The sequence below is a fragment of the Sinocyclocheilus rhinocerous genome, unplaced genomic scaffold (genome assembly GCF_001515625.1).
Source record: "Sinocyclocheilus rhinocerous isolate Xijiao unplaced genomic scaffold, SAMN03320098_v1.1 scaffold298, whole genome shotgun sequence".
Classification (NCBI taxonomy): domain Eukaryota; kingdom Metazoa; phylum Chordata; class Actinopteri; order Cypriniformes; family Cyprinidae; genus Sinocyclocheilus; species Sinocyclocheilus rhinocerous.
The window spans coordinates 520,097-537,123 of record NW_015650702.1 but is presented as its reverse complement, the minus strand read 5'-3'; the positions used below and the strand labels follow the sequence as shown (position 1 = coordinate 537,123).

Sequence of the window (17,027 nt, the reverse complement as noted above, 5' to 3'; positions counted from 1 at the left end):
ATACCGGCGTATTTAAGAAGAATAGTGTAAGCAGAACTACACACCCACATGAAAACAGCAGCGCAACCGGTGTTTATCATAGCAAAGGCAACGTATCATATGAATTTTGTGATCAGAGCACCGGAGTTTATGCGGTTAGAAGAAATCTCTAGCATTAATTATGATCATGGCTTGTCTTGAAAAACGAAGACAGTTTGATGTTCATCGTAGGAGAAGTCATACCGCAGGACTGTTGCTTAAATATATTAATATCAAAAGTTCAGGTCCTTCCTGTTCACACAGTCTATAGTGTAAAGTAGTTGCTTAAATATATTAATATCAAAAGTTCAGGTCCTTCCTGTTCACACAGTCTATAGTGTAAAGTAGTTGCTTAAATATATTAATATCAAAAGTTCAGGTCCTTCCTGTTCATACAATCTATAGCGTAAGGCTGGATAACATCAACGTGATGCATTTAATATGTTGCACTTTTGTAAGTGAATCACAACTGAAACTACACCAAATGCATGAGAAAGCGACTCAGTGTGTCCACGAGAAAGAGTTAACCTGTGGGATCAGTTTCAACCTCTCTCGATTGGTTCACTTCACTTTTCTTCAGTACTGAAGTGCACTGACAAATGATGGTTTCAGAGTCACGGCTTTAACCAAACTGCTGAAAATTATATGAATGAACGTAATAAAAAAAGAATGTGAAGTACAGATGCAATAATGCGAATTAAAAAAAAAACATCAATAAATGATACCCAACTGCAGCCAAAAATCGCTAGAAGTTTTACTACTGCAGGCTCTCACCTGTAGGAGTGCAGTTCCTGGCGAGCGCGTCCCCTGTGAAGCCTTCTGCGCAGCGTTCGCAGTGCGGCCCCGTAGTGTTGTTGATGCAGCTCAGGCAGTGGCCCGTGTCCGGGTGACAGATCCGAGGGGATATGCGGGGGTCTCCGTTCCCGCTGCAGTTACAGGGAAGGCAGATGCTGTCGGCGTTGTAGAAGCCATCACTACACTGCTCACAGTTGGGACCCTGGTATTCTGGCTTGCACTGGACACAGAAAGGCTGGCCACTTGAGTCTAAACACATAAAGAGACAAAGGAAGTTTAAGATTATAGACTAGATTCACTCACTATTTTCACAAAAATAACCAAAGAACTTCAGCTATGACAAAGGCATCTGAAGACCCAGAGTTTGTTTCATTTGGCCACCAGATGGCAGAATCTTTTAAGGATGTTGAGGACAGTATGAAGAGAAACTTAAGTCTTTGTTTATATTAGCCTATATTCAGTTGTCAGACGAACTTTTAACCTCCAATCATTTTGTAAATGTGTTATCACAAAGTTTTTTTTTTTCCTTTGCATTTGATAGCAGACCTAGTACTCAAACAACAGGCAAATCTGGCCTATGAAAAGGGCTGATGATTTCTTAAGGTTAAATTAAAAAAAAGTGAAGACACTCTTCCTCATGCACACAAAGAAAAAACTACTGCCTAAAGTCTTCAAAAGCACATTTGCTTCAAAACAAGCTTTTCTGAAGGATGACACATACTGCAGATAAACATCTTTCTTTTGTCTGATAACATAACTGATGTTTGTCATGTCAAAGAGAAGAAGAAAGAAGAAGAGAAAAAAAAAAAGAATATAAAATGTTTTAGAAATTTGCCACTTGTCCACAGGGAATGATGCTAAAGCATGAGATAATGTGATGAATGCATACTGTAAATGTAATTTTTCCATTTCTAGTGCAGCTAAGAACACAAACATGTTAAACTTTTCTGTATTCATTGAACAGAAATGTCACATGAAGGGTGGATACTGAAAGTAGATGTATATAGTGTGACCTGCTACTGCAATAAACTGCTTGCAACCAGATATGACATCATAAAATCAGCATGATGATTATATGACTACTGGGAAAGTACTGAGGAAATACTGAGAAATGTATCTAAAGTACTTGCAATTGCAATGCAACTATTATGCAAATTATTTTCAAGAGCAACATCACATTGTGGGACATTTCATTTTCTGACACTAAGGAAATTAGTTGTCATCTAGTGCTCATAAGAAGCGATTGCTTTCTGTGGAGAAAAAAAGAAGAGATGATCCAGAAGAGACACTTTTTAAAATCATTAATGAGCACAGCAGCCTCAACTAAACATGTTTTTCTCTCTCTTTCTTTTGGCAGAACTAATTGGCATGGCCAGACAGAATCTGTAAACCTTTTTTTTTTTGCATTTTCGTCACTGATTTTTTGGGGGGAGAATTTGAGGTTGCTCTCTTAGAGCGTATTTTTCCAGGATCCTTTGATGAATAGAAAGTTTAAAAGAGCAGCATTTTTGTCGGTCATCTTTTGTAAAATTATAAATGATTAATTTAATGCATCATTGCTGAATAAAAGTATTCATTTCTTTAAAATTGTACTGACTGCAAAATGTAACTAGTAGTGTACAACATTTTGAATGATAGGATGGCTTTGCAATCATTGACAGCCCTTTGTTTCACCAGTGCATTTCTAAACAATAACAAATAAGGACATGAATACAAAAGTCAAAGGCAACTCTTCCTCCATAAGAAGCTCAAAAAAACAAACAAAAAAAAAAATACTGTGCCCATCCAAATACAGATGGAAAAATACATGAGTTCAGAACTAGAAGAAGGAATCGATTTTATAACCTGCCCCAATAAAGTAGAGGTAAAATAAAAGGAAAGTAGAAGAGAAGAACTGAGGAGGAGGAAAGAAGAAAGGTACAGTTAAAGCAAAAACCAAGTTGAGCCATACAAAGAGAGAGAGAGAGAGACGCAATAAGACAGACTGTACACAGTACCTGCTGTGAATCAAATATATCTAGCAGAGGCAATTTTTATGTTACATACAGAGAGGGGCAGTGAATCAGGGGGCTCTATGACCCTCCTATCTTCATTTGCCCAGACTCAGCACCTGCATATGGCCGACAGCAGGATATAAAACCCAAACCTCCAGGCAGTGATGTAGACCCAGGGAATACTACACTAGAAGGACCAATTTTCCACATTTCTCAAGCATGAGGGCAATAACCATCATGGTAATATAATGACACAATGAAAGGATGGAGAGTGACTGAGGCAGAAAAGAGTCAATTTAGCTATATATCATCACGAAAAATCACGTAGGGACAAAGAGCTTGAGCTCCTCTGAGCTCTTTGAACTTAAAACGATCATTTCACTACAGAATTAAGAACATTCACACAAATTAAATGAACAAGAGAATGAAAGAACAAAGAGAAACAAAAAAGCTGAGCTGTTGGTGGTCAGAGTGAAATCAATGTAAACACACACAGATACTTCTTTTGTTTGGTCTCACCTGTATGTGTTTATTCCGGAAAGTCGTTTTCCGCTTCTTTTGTTGACAACAAACTTGACAAAAAATTCAGGAGTGCTTAGCAGTCCATATGTCCCAACATGTTAGAGCATACAAAGATTTCCGGCGACACAAAAGATATGCTTCCTCATGTAGCTGCGACTCGGACTCGTGACAATAATGTCTGAATTGAGGCTAGTCAATGTTTAACCATTTCATAATTGTATCGCCGGCAGAAGCTTCCGTAGTGTGGTGACTTTAACCTGATTGCTTTTTCAGCGCCACAAGCGTACACACAGACGCAAGCAACGTTTGACGCACCGAGCTCAAACAGGTATGGACATGCTCAAGGGCTACGGTCGTTCCAACAGTTTTTACACTTCCTGACCACAGTAAGAAAAAAAAACTCACAAATGAAACACAAACTGAAGATATAGTGAAGAATAAAGAGTGTATAATGTACCATAATATAATATAGTAACAAACTTAAATGGACAGTAAACTAGCCAAATTAGTAACCTGCTCTCTATATTACATATACTGTACATATACGAAGATTTCTTGTCTTATATTTTCATGTTTTAATATTTTAACAACTCGCTGCATGTTTCACTCTCTCAAACTCTGTCTATCACAAGGGCGGACATAAAGAACATAGCAGTGGCAAATAGCAGACTTTTCACAGACTGCTGAATCAAAGCTGAAGCTCTGGTGGAATTAAGCAGGCAACCTCTTCCAAATTATAGCAACTGACACTGCATGGCAGATAACAAGCCAACCAGTGCTAGGTCATTTCCAATGCAAATTCAGCTAGCATATGCAAATCAAACATGCATTTCACTAAGGAAATCTAACATGGGCAAGGAGAGCAGAGAGACTCTGTTCTAAAGGTTCCACTTGTAAAGAAAAAAGACATTACAAATTGCTGAAGAAATATCAGTTGAGAATGATTGAATGAGTATCTAAACTGCACTCACATGGCAGTTAAATTTTACAGCGACTGTGCAGCTTTTAGCAGCTTTCTGCCTTAAATAAAGTGAGACGTCCACAGAGTAACTCGGGGGAGGGAGCATATAATAATATAAACACACACCCCCCATTTAAAATGTTTGTAGTCTGTAAGATTTTTAATGTTTTTGACTAAAATCTCTTATGCTCAACAAGGCTGTATTTATTTGATCAAAAATGCAGTAAAAAACAGTAGTATTGTGAAATATTATTGGGTCAGTATCACTGTAGGGTGCCTTTTGGTGTCCTGTACATAAATAACCCATTTGCCATGATAACATAAAAATGACTATGAAAGGGTGTGTTATATTAGGCTAAGTTTTTATATTCATAACATAAGCATTACATGGCTCTTTAGATACATTTTCTAGATTTGTTTAGTTTTGTGTAAGATTGCCGTTGTAAAACTGTGACGAGAATTAGTCAGGCTCTCCATCTGAGACTGACACACAGATCCTTTTTGGCCTGATAAAAACAAATCATCCCTTCGTGCAGTTTGCTTCGGCAAAAAAGCGCCTGCCAAAAAAAAAAAAAAGTAAAAGAATACAGAAATCATTCAGCATCTGCCATTTAGTATTATGTATTTCCATTGCACAATACACAGGCCTGCTCTGTATACCAGGTCCAGTGTAAAGGCGCCCCCTAAAGTCCTGCACCTGTAGTAGCATGTAAGAAGCAACACTAAAACGGTGTGGTTTGCACACACAAAGAAAAAAACTAAATAAAACGTTTGTTGGAAACTAATGTCCACTCTGTGCATTTAAAATAGCATTTACAAAGGGAACGTGAGAATGGACGTAACTGCAAGTATGCAAATAATGTTAATAAGCAGATGCATTTGATTGATCTATCCACGTGTGATAAAACGTCATGCATGTCTCACTGTCGCTGTATTAATACTCACTCAGACATGCTTCATTGTCTAGTATTCTGTCACACATTAGTGAATTAGTCTCTGCATCTCTTCTCTTTCTTCAAAGCAAGGCAACATGTTTCAGCTGTGAATCGGCCAAGGCCTTCAACAAGGCAGGATGTTTTAACTTGGCTTTTCAGTTAAATGCACTGCTCATGTTCCTCATTCATTACTTTGTCTTCTTGCTCTGAAGTGCTTGTGTGAGTGTTTGATTATGTCCAGTGGGAAAACCTTGTCCGTGGTCCATCAGCATAAAATGAAAAAATAAATCAGGGGTCCACATATCCACAGGTCCACAATCTGCCAAGCGTCGGGCCAGCGCTGACGTAGCAGGCCAGTATCTGTGAAAGAACATCAGTTACACCTTATACAAACTACCAGGACCGGTTAAAGCAAGTTGTCCATTGCCCAAGTCACTAACTTCATCTTCTAAAAGCCCCGATACATCTGCGTTCGGTATGCTGTCATGATAGCTGCTGAAGCTAATGTTGTCCTCCTTCAGCTCGATGGTCCAGAATGGGGCGTTCAGCTTACGGTTCTGGTATTCTCGGTAAGTGTACACGCCACCTACCACCGTCAAGAGAGCAATGACAACTATGATGATGACGGCCAGGACAATGATGTTGAACTGGTTCCACGGAAGCGGAGTCACTGTGGTGGTGGTGGTGTTGGGGGTGGAGCTGCCCAGGCTGCTCAGCAAAGTTGTGGAGAAGGTGGTGAACTGTGCTGTAGCATTGGGGCTGGAGCTCATGGTGGTGTAGTGAAACCAGTGGGTAGTGGTTGAAGGAGTAGTGTGGACGACTATGGACAGGGCAAGAGAGAGAGAGAAGATCAGTTTGAGACTGTAAAAAATGACTATGAAAGGGTGTGTTATATTAGGCTAAGTTTTTATATTCATAACATAAGCATTACATGGCTCTTTAGATACATTTTCTAGATTTGTTTAGTTTTGTGTAAGAGGATGCGTGTTATTTTGCTATGTCCCATGCACTGCTCATTAAATTTGAATGAGAGTAGAATATAGTCAAATCATAAAATTGTAAAATTTTGTTCTCCTATTAATATTTTGTTAAATAAGAGATTACTCAATTTGAGTGTATTGATCATTTGGTAATAAAAACAATATTTTTTTTTGTCTATGTCCCTTGAATGGTTGTCCACCCTGTCGTATTGGGGAATCCGCCCCTTTAAGAAAAGGCCATCCTATTTAGTGACATCAGGACAACAGATTTTTTGTCTCTTCAGTGGTGGGAATTTCAACGGCTGAGATGAGTAAGTTGGTGACTTTTCAGTTGACAAATTTTCGTCGTATGAGTTTGCTTACTTGCTTTGCCAAAGCTTAACATGTCCACCTTGTCGGCATAAAATATGCCAGAAGTGATTAGAATACAGTATTTTCAAAATATGTAAGTTTAAATATACCAAATTCTCTTCAACAACCAGACTAACTATTTAGCTAGTCATAGTTTGTTGTAAGCTAATATGTTAATTGAAGCTCAAAATGTCCACCCTGTCGTTGGTCAAAAATTTCCACCCTGTCGGCCACTTAGACTCAATAGAGAGCATCCATTTGTAGTTAATATTGCTAAAAGCTAAAATGAATGGGGGGGGGGGGTGTATATCAGTGTGATTGAGATTTTATTTATTATTATTATATGATTTTTTCCCGAAGTTGAATAAATGTTTCATTGTCATATTTTGACATGCTTAAGTGTTCTGCTTTATGTGTCCATCCCGTCATGTGCTGGTCCACCCTGTCATCTTGATATTTTAAAATAATATTTAAAATAATAATTAAATCATATCTATATAATCCAGTGTGTTCAATAGCTAGGTGTTGGGGCAATAACATGCAAACAAAAAACTGCATCCAAATATAACAATTTTCTCCAAATAATAATAAAAAAATACATGTGCGAATTGTATGAGTTTCTTTAATAACATGGTTTACATAAAATATTTTATGTATTTATAATTTGAAAGCAAACAAATAACCCTGTTTAGGAAAGGGACATCATACCTTTCACAAAATATAATTTGCATCTTAATATTGCAATGAAAACGTATTTAACAGTAATATATATGTCCATGACAGGGAGGACTTATCTTTTGGTTTATGCTTTGAATAATGGCCCATAATTATCTAAAAAATGTGTGGGAGCTCAGCTAATATGTTTCTATAGTACTTGAGTGTCTACTATTTATGGGAAGCGAATGGGAAATTAAGACCAAAATTTGTGAGTATTGTGAGGGTTGAAAGGCACTCTATGGTGATACTTACCCTATTACCATTTAAAATAACTTTTTCTATGGTGGGCTGCCTTACACAAAAACACAATACTTTTAATACTATACTGTATGTGGCACCATGGGAATGAAACAAACTAGCATATTTACACTCAACACTGGCGTAAGAGTTTGCTGTGATGAGATCTAAGCAAAGAGCTTCTGGCTGTGAGTGCTGAGAGATGCATCCAGACTGTAGATGACCACGGACACAATGAGAGGAAGAGAGAAAAAGAGTCCCTGAGCACCAGTCGGACGGTGACTAAAACTGGACTACATAAGTCAAACAGGGGTTGTGTTATGAGTGGTCTGCTGTTTCCACGCTCTCACTAATCCTGAATATTGGGTGTTTGATTTCACAACTGCGCTTTAAATTTGATCTTTTAAATGGTGATATCACACCATCCCAGAGCAAAAATATGTAGTGTTAATTACTCTGATCCTATCTTTATGATGAGGGCAATTAAAACATCAGATGAAAACTTGATAAAGAACCATTCTGGCTTTGATGATCCATCACATAAATCCTAAAAGAGCAGTATAAGGCTCGCCAAGATGGCTTAAAATCTTGTATTTGGGTTATGGCACTGGCACTCAGGGCTTATACAGTAGCAGTTTCTTCTTCGAAAACACAGCTACAGTAGGGCAGGAAGAGTGCAAACGTGTGCAACTGCTCATACCTGCAACCCACCTAGAGCTACATCAGTCTCTTAGATGCTGAGACTTGAACCAGCAACCCTTCAATCACAGCAGCAGAGCTAATGCCTCCCATGGTGCAGTGCAGGATGTAAACTAATGATCTAAGCCATGTGCTCTGCTCTTGTGCTGAGTGACCTTTACAGCAGCACATGTGTGAATTAATCACTTCCGTCCTCTTGCTGGTGCTTGACATTATGATATATTTCCGTTGTTTAGATCCTAGTAAAACAAAGTTTCCCCAGTAAGCACTATAGAGACATCCAGTGAGCCTGCAGTGTAATCTAGAGGCCGGCTGATGGTGCATTCAGTCTTCAGGGAGTTCTGTTAATAAAAGTGTGGCCTTGATGAGTAAATGAGGAATTCATTTAACACTTGTGTGCTCCCCTGTACCTCATCAGGCTGCATCATCAGGGATTTACGGGCAGAATAAAATAAGGTCTGTCGTCTAATCAGCCACTGTCCTGGCTGTGCTGGTTATTAGCATTCCATTACCATAATCACTAATCCTCAAAGGCTGAACCTGTAGTTCCCATTTCAGTGTAGGCTGCTTTTCGGATACAGGCATGATGATGAACACTCTCTCTTTTACACACACACACACACACACACACACACACACACACTTCTCATTACAGGAAGCCTTACTTTTTGATTGAGGAGTCAAGCCACATTAATTATTCATTAGCTAAGTTTTGTCAGAGGATGTATAATCTCAAAATGTTGTTTATTAGTTGCTACTCCAAATCAACAGCAGAAACACCAGAAAAGAGGGAGAGATAGAAAGTGTTCTGGGCAGGCATGCTGGCTTGCTCTTAAATCACATGTAAGAGCCTAATACAGCTTCTATTATAGAGATGTGCCTTGAGTTATGCTGATGAGCCTCAGTTGGCAGTATTTGCATAAATATAACTGGCAACCAACTGACAATTCTAAAATGTATATACATGTGTATATCTAGTGTATAAATTAAGAAAGCCTCTATCATGAAGAAAAATGTATGTGTTCTCCAGTTGCAAACAGTGCAAATGCAGTTGCAATGCTAAACACACCAAGAACTAAGATGAAAGTGTTTACACAGCTATACTTATTTAGTAGAATAAGACAGCGATAGTTGTGCAAATATGAATGGTTAGATATTACTGTATTTTTTTTTCAAATGACTTTGAAAAATGGCTACTGGGCTGTTGAATGCTTGAATCTGATTGGCTGACGGATGTTCTAAGGTGTGCAATTATTTTCAGGGAAATGCATGGTTAAAGTAGTTCGAGGCAGGTCTTGACTGCATTACACGTCCATATCACTTCACCTAAGGATTTCAGTTATTCCAAAAGCCCTTACAGCCTAAAACAGCAAAACCAAAACCCACAACGACACTGACCAAACAAATAAATATAGTAAACAATCAGATAAAAACGACTAATTATTTCTACGTTTTTGCCACAAAATTATGCTTTATTATGTACGGATTACGGAAAGCACATTTCGATAACATTTCTTTCTCTCTTCCTTAATAAATGCACACACATACAGTACAGACACTCGCACACACAGAAACATACACGCACACAGAAACACGTTGTCAGCCCTGCTCTGATGATTTTATTAGTAAAATAATTGTGCAACTTAAAAGCAACATGACATTTCCCTAGTCAGATAATAACGGCGCTGTTCTTGAAGAAGAAACTTAGTTTCGCTGTTAGTTGAGATGCTGCTGCCGAACACTGTTGAGAGACGCACAGACTCAGGTAATTCATATAGGCTCTCTTTCTCTTAACAACTTCATTAATAACTGCATTAGTCGGTTCAAGTCTCCGTTACTAGGACTAAAATTACGTTTTAGAATTAGCAAAGGGGGTGTTGGATGAGATGCATAAGAAATTAATCCTACTCAAAATAGTGTTTTAAGGACAAAAACCTGACGAATGTCTTGAAATACAACATCTGAACAATATTTGAGGTGTGGTAACCGTAGTATCAGTGGAATAATTGACTTTGGTCTGTTAAATTATTAGAAAATAACATACTCCACTTCGCATCATGGCCACATCACCACCTCGGGTGTGCATTATTTTTTAATAATACAACGGCCTGTCGTCAATTATTCTTTACCTATCATCTTGGATAACAGCTGTGCCTGAAAAGCTGTTTACCCTCCAGATTAGTTTTATGGCCATCATTTTCTAGAGCCAGATGCAAACAAAGACTGTAAAGGCCTGCAAAACACACACCACAAATAAGACCAGATGCCTCAAATCCCAGAGCAGGTAATTGTTAGTATGGCACTATGGTATAGATGGCAGAAAGTGTTAATCAAGGCTCTGAATACAGGTGATTGGTTTGGGGAAATAGTCACTTCTGATTTAGAAACAGTGGCTACTACATAAAATGTATTTACTGTAGATATGTACTGTAGCCATAAAATAAACCATGCCATGTAATGTAATGCAAGCCATGTAATTTCATAAAATGTGTATTTTTGTTTTCACATGTAATAAATCAAATAAAAATACACAACAGTTCAAAAGTTTGGGGCAGTAATATATATATTTTTTATTTAAAGGAATTAATACTTTTATTTAGCAAGGATGTATTTGAATTTAACTGATAAAAAGTGACAGCTTTTTGCTTACATTGTTTACAAAACTTGCAATATTACAAAATATTAAAAATTACAACTTACAAATTATTATTAAGAATTTCTATTTCACATGCTGTTTTATAAAGTGTTTTATAAGAAATGTTTCTTGAGCATTAAATCAGCATATCAGCTGCTGAAAATGTAGCTTTGCCATAACAGAAATAAATTACATTTTAAAATATACTAAAAATAGAAAACAGTTATTTTACATTGTAATAATATTTCACAACAATGTTATACTGTTTAGTGTATTTTTGATCAGATAAATTCAGCCTTGGGTAGGAAAGAAAAAAATCTTACCAACCCCACATTTTTGAGTGGTGGTGAATAAAAAAAAATCTTAGTTTGATTTTTTTTTATTAAGGAGAAAATAATCTTTAATTAAGAACGGTTTGTTTGATTTTTTTTTTAAATTAATGATGGAGAAAAAACTATTTGAAGCATAGCAAAATAATATGTTTTCATTTTAATACATGCTTTTGTTTTTTTTTTTTAAAGGAAAAAAAAATTTTTCAAAAAAAAAAAAAAAAAAAAAAAAAGATTATGATTGTAATTCTTATAGTGCATGTTATAATGTTTCTCCTGTTACACAAAAACAGCAGCTACACTGTGTGGCTACATTTGTGATGTACACTACTGTAATATCTGGGAACACTGAACACACACCTGCCCTTTTGCTGGTCTATGTGGTATTTATCCACTGTCAGGTCCTACCTTACATCAGCTTGCAAGGCAGCAAGAACATTGCTGCAGTCAGCAAACCCAGAAACCCCTCCCACAGATCAACAAAGCAATATCACACAATTCCTCACAAACATATGGCAAATAAAATCAGCCTAGAGCAGGGGTGGGCAAACTTGGCCCTTCCAGGCCACTTTCCTTCAGAGTTTAGCTCCAACCCTAATCAAACACACCTGAACCAGCTAATCATTTTCTTCAAGACTACTAGATGGCTACAGGCAGGCCACTTTCCTTCAGAGTTTAGCTCCAACCCTAATCAAACACACCTGAACCAGCTAATCATTTTCTTCAAGACTACTAGAAGGCTACAGGCAGGTGAGTTTTATCAGGGTTGGATCAAATCTCTGCAGGAAAGTGGCCTGGAAGGGCCAAGTTTGCCCATCACTGGCCTAGAGAGACAGAGCACTGCAGGACTGATCAAAACACTTTCTGAATAAGACACAAGAAACTCCCCCATTCGTTCTCGCCTTTACAGTACATTTCATAAACATATCCTGTGAGGGTTTAGTTCAGAGTGGAGGCCCAGAGAGGAGAGAAAAAAGTTTCCAGTTTCACTTTCACTTCAAATAAACCTCTCTTCTCTTAAAAGTCTCGGTCCACCCACCCAGAAATTCAGACAGCAAGCGGTTGGCCAGAATGATGCAAGACACATAATCCAAAACAGATGAGAGGGGGGTACTCCACGTATCCCAGATGTTGATATCTCCTCTGAATTTCCTACAGCAGTGGCCAATATGAGCTTGATAATAAAGTTAGCAGGCTATGCTAACGTGGGCTACACTAGCCTGACGTGCATGTGGGAAGGACTCACCGAGCTTACAGCTGCCTGTGGAGGTGACGCTGGAGCAGGGGCAGGGGATGCAGGGCTCTGTCACAAGAGAACCAGGCCTTCGGTAGAAATTATACCTGCACTTTTCACAGCTGGGTCCTTCGGTGTTGCCTTGGCAGTTCACGCAGATGCCTGAAAGAACAGGGGGAGGGAGAGAGGGTAGAGTAAACAGACACACAGCTGTGACTGACAGGACTTTGGTCCAGTAAGGTTGAGGAGAGGGAAACGGAGTTTAAACAAGGTAGACATAACAAACCTGAAGTTAGAAAAAAAAAAGAGATGGTAAGATCAAGCAAACCTATACTTCTAGTGAGCGTGCAAGGCTGCAAAACATGAAAACTAGGAAGGAACTTCCTCAGACCCTGGCAGAGCATGTGCAAACCTAATGACAAAATACTAAAAGGGAGTTGCGAAAACAAATAAAACTTGAATGAGTTATTTTTGTGTGTGCCAATAACATTCAAGTGAACTCTTTACGGGTTGAGTGGTTTGAACTGCTTTTATTTAATTGATTTGAAATGGTGTTTGAAAGCCAAGTGAACATTTCAACAAGCGAAGAGGAAGTACGAGAAACCACACACACACACGCATTGAATGGCATTCCTCTGATTATTATGCAACAAACTGTTGTAAGTGATGAATGAGTCATGATTTCCTTCTTGGAACCTGAGAGAAAAAGCAAATACACTATACAGTAATAAATGAGCGGGATGAAACGGCAGAGGGAAAGACTGAGTGAGGATTGAGGTGTTGTTCTGGAGCTGGAACAGGATCTGACAGCATTTTCACGTGACAGTGATCCTCTGATTCACATGCTGATGAACACCTGTGCTACTGATGTCCAAAAGAGATTTCTCTGTTGTACAGCAGCCTTCTTGTTCTTGCTGTTCTTTTATCCTTTTTTTAAAAAACAAAGCAACACTTCTGGCCCAACTCCTGTACACAAAATATTTATGAATGTCACTATATTAGATATCAAACTATCCAACAAATAAATACAGCAGAAAGAAGGTGGTCAAAGATTTGGAATAAAATAAGTAAATAATAACAAAATTTTCAATTTTGGGCAAACTATCCCTTTGAAATGACAAAGATAAGTGAAGACTGCATCATTTCTTAGCCAATGCTTCTTGGTCTGATATTTTGTTATTTATTGCAAAGACATTCGTTACATGACATTTAGCTACATTTAAAGTAGGGTTGCACGTTACTATTTATTTTGCACAAAATATAAATCACTCATATAAATTTGCTCAATATAAACCACAATAATTAATCAAGATTATTTTCATTTGAGAAATTACTTTTTAATGATGCCACTCTTACGTAAGCACAAATCAAGACACTGTCAACCTATACACAGGGTTTATTTTACTTCAAAGCAAAAACTGGCACAAAAGCAAAAAATAGCACAAGCAGCCTTCTGAGGGAACAAAGACTGGCTGTATGACACAGAATATCGCAATGGAGATCACTAAACTCCAACATATGTGTTTTCAGATCATGAACATTTTTTGCTGCACAGAGAGAGAATGTGTGCATGGTTGCCAGGTGGGGAACATAAAATACACACTTGGTGGAAAATGTATCGATTTATGGGAAAAGCTTTGAGGAATTTAGATTATACTTAATAAAGAGAAGCAGAAATCGTCATCGTGATTAAAATATGATTACTTGTGCAACTCTAATTTATACATTTAGCAGATGCTTTTATCCAAAGCGACTTACAATAGAGGAGCATAAGCAATTCATCACATTCATACATTTTTAATTGCGGCATCAATGTCCAAATACGTTTTGGGACCACTGCAGTGCTCAGTAAGCAATTACCTCAGATAGAGAAAGATTAATGACACAAATTAACCAAGCAACAGTCACAATGAATGAAAAACTGCATTGCACATGTGTAAGCAGCATCACAAGTAATCAGCTGACTATGAGTTTCTGTACAGCTGTCATCAACATTTACGCTCATTTGATCATCTCTGTACGATAAAGAAATGCAGCCTTTGTGTTTTTGCACAAGATGGCAAGATCTGAATTAACTTCGTAACATTTGATCCGACACAACAATATCACAGACTGTCAGGCAACGAGGCGTCTTCTTTTTCTTCAGGATCATTTGTCTCATCTGCCACTGGCTGTGCAGTCAAAAAATAATTTACTTTTCACAAATACGCTGCATAACAACTGTAGATTTTTATATTTTCTGAAAAAATGAGTGAGTGATGCTTGGCTGTTCAAAACTCACCAACACAATGCCAGAGTGTTCAACTGCTAATGTTCTGAATGGTTTCTGGTGGCAATGGTTGCTAATTTGCTAATATATTTTTGTTCCAAGACACAAGTCTATGGTATGTTTTCTTTTTCCAATTGCTCTTCTGATTTAACAGTAATAGTAAACCTCACCAATATTTGAAGTATTATTCCTGTCTGCAGTACAAACATTCTGTGCGTCACTTCCTTACAAAGCAGTACAAACATGTGCATGAATTCTCTATAAACATTTTAACATATTAAATCATTCCACTTATTTAATGAAATATGATCAGTATTGCACATATGTAACCAGACATTCTATGGCATACATATATTATTGTAATCTGTTTCTTTTCCAGCAGAAGATGGCCTCTCCCCGCAAAACCAGGTATGATTTCAACCAAGGTTGTTCTTCCTCTTCATCAAAACATCTTTTGGAGTTCTGTGTAGAACTTTACCGTGAAACTAAATGCATTTTGAAAAGCACTGTACAAACATGGCTAACTTGATTTCAGAAAGCACCACTAATTAAGAGTATAAATAACAGAACTGAGTGGTAAAACAATTGTATTTATTGTAATTATTCAAAGTTACTTGAATTAATCTCAAAATATATACAAATATCGGATAAAACACAATATCATGGATCAGTTGATGACTTCAAGCATCTGTCCATCTATTGACATAAGGCAAGAGCCTGAAAATCTTCAGGGATGAAAGCAGAAACATATTCCTTAAGAACAAGACACAGCAAACACTACAGAGATCCAACTCAGGGCCGTAAACACACAGATCAAAGAGGCTGTGTCTGCGTGTTTGAAAAGATGGGCTGCTGTCAGACCCACTCAACTGTGTGTGTGTAATTGTGTGTTTTTCCACTGGGTCTCCAGGGCCAGACAGTAAAGCAGGAGGAGGATCATTAGTGTTCAAACGCTGTTCCCTGTATTGAAGACAGATGAAGCCTTATGCAAACAATCCCCCTGGTCCAGCTCTAACTCTTCTTTCATTTCATAACAGGAGACTGACACAGGGGTCAAAGGGAAGCAAGAGCAGTAAGTCAGGAAAACAATCAATGATAAAGTATTTACATTAACACGAGGCAAAACGAGTTGTCTAAATCTATAGCTGAATCAGATGAACTATCATGAACAAAATATATGCAATGTTTCCTACAGTGTTTCGCAGCCTTAATAAACCAACAATACTATTAAAATACAATTTATTATAATAAAACCTATTTGTGAATGTGTATCTGTAATTAAAAACCACACACATTTAGTCAGTGAGTCAGAGGATAATTAATAATTGCTCTCACAAATTGAGCATGTAATTTGACTAATTCAAAGTCATTTGTTTTGTCCTTTTGACTGGCTGATCATTTAACTGGCTCATAGCTGGTTTGTGAATCATACATACTACACTGGTTGCAGTGTAGCAAGCAAAGAGCAATACAATAGAAAGAGTGTTATCTGTTTATTGTCTTTGTATTATTTTGTGCTATCTGGTCTGTTTTATCTCATCACACTCAATTAAGCCTGAAAACGGACAACACAGCTGAAATACAATTTCTTTGGCAGTTGCAGCACTGTTACTGAATAGAGGGGCAGGATACACTGGTGAAATAAAGCTGCTAATGTACAATGTGAGTCCACAAATCACCATTATGACGGTGGCCAGGAATTCACTGAACTGGGAGGAGGAATAATGAGCCGCATTAACGAGTGTGAGTGTCTGTGTATGCATGAGTGTAATTATGAAGACAGATGTGAGAAAATCAAACACATGCATAGCCTGTAAATTAGTAAAAGTTTATTTGTTTATTTCTTTCTTAACGCCAATCCAGCATCTATGGCTATATTCATGGCGAGAACCAGTTAATCCATACACAAGTCGATTCATACACAAGTCTTGTCTTTACACACACATCCGGGGACAATTTAACATGTTCAATTAACCTAAACTGCATGTCTTTGGGCTGTGGGAGGAAACCAGAGCACCCGGTGTAAACCCACGCAGACACAGGGAGAATAAATTAGTAAAAGTAAAAGTCGCTAAAATCGCTATTATTCAGTAGGTGGTTGTCTACTGCCACCGGCGGTAGTGCACATGACGTCATGCACTCTATAACAAGCATAATACGAAGTTTTGTATACAAGTGTAATAACAGTAATAACAGTAGTGGAACAGTGAACCGCGTCTACACCGGACGCGAGACCGCCGCGTCGCAACAGATTGAGTCTGTCTAGTGTCTACACAGGACATTTGAACTCTTGTGTCAGTACCTCATAAATAGAACAAGGCAGTTTACTGTCGGGGATTTGTCATGTCGTG

General features: G+C 37.9%; 1 protein-coding gene across 1 annotated transcript in view; it reads right to left on the bottom strand.

The window, feature by feature from the left end:
- Nucleotides 1–17,027, bottom strand: part of LOC107712354 (multiple epidermal growth factor-like domains protein 9) — an 80,750-nt gene that overhangs the window by 6,719 nt on the left and 57,004 nt on the right. Inside the window, exon 4 of the mRNA XM_016517578.1 lies at nucleotides 12,420–12,569. Coding sequence (XP_016373064.1) covers nucleotides 12,420–12,569 — 150 coding nt within the window. The remainder of the gene's footprint in view (nucleotides 1–12,419; nucleotides 12,570–17,027) is intronic.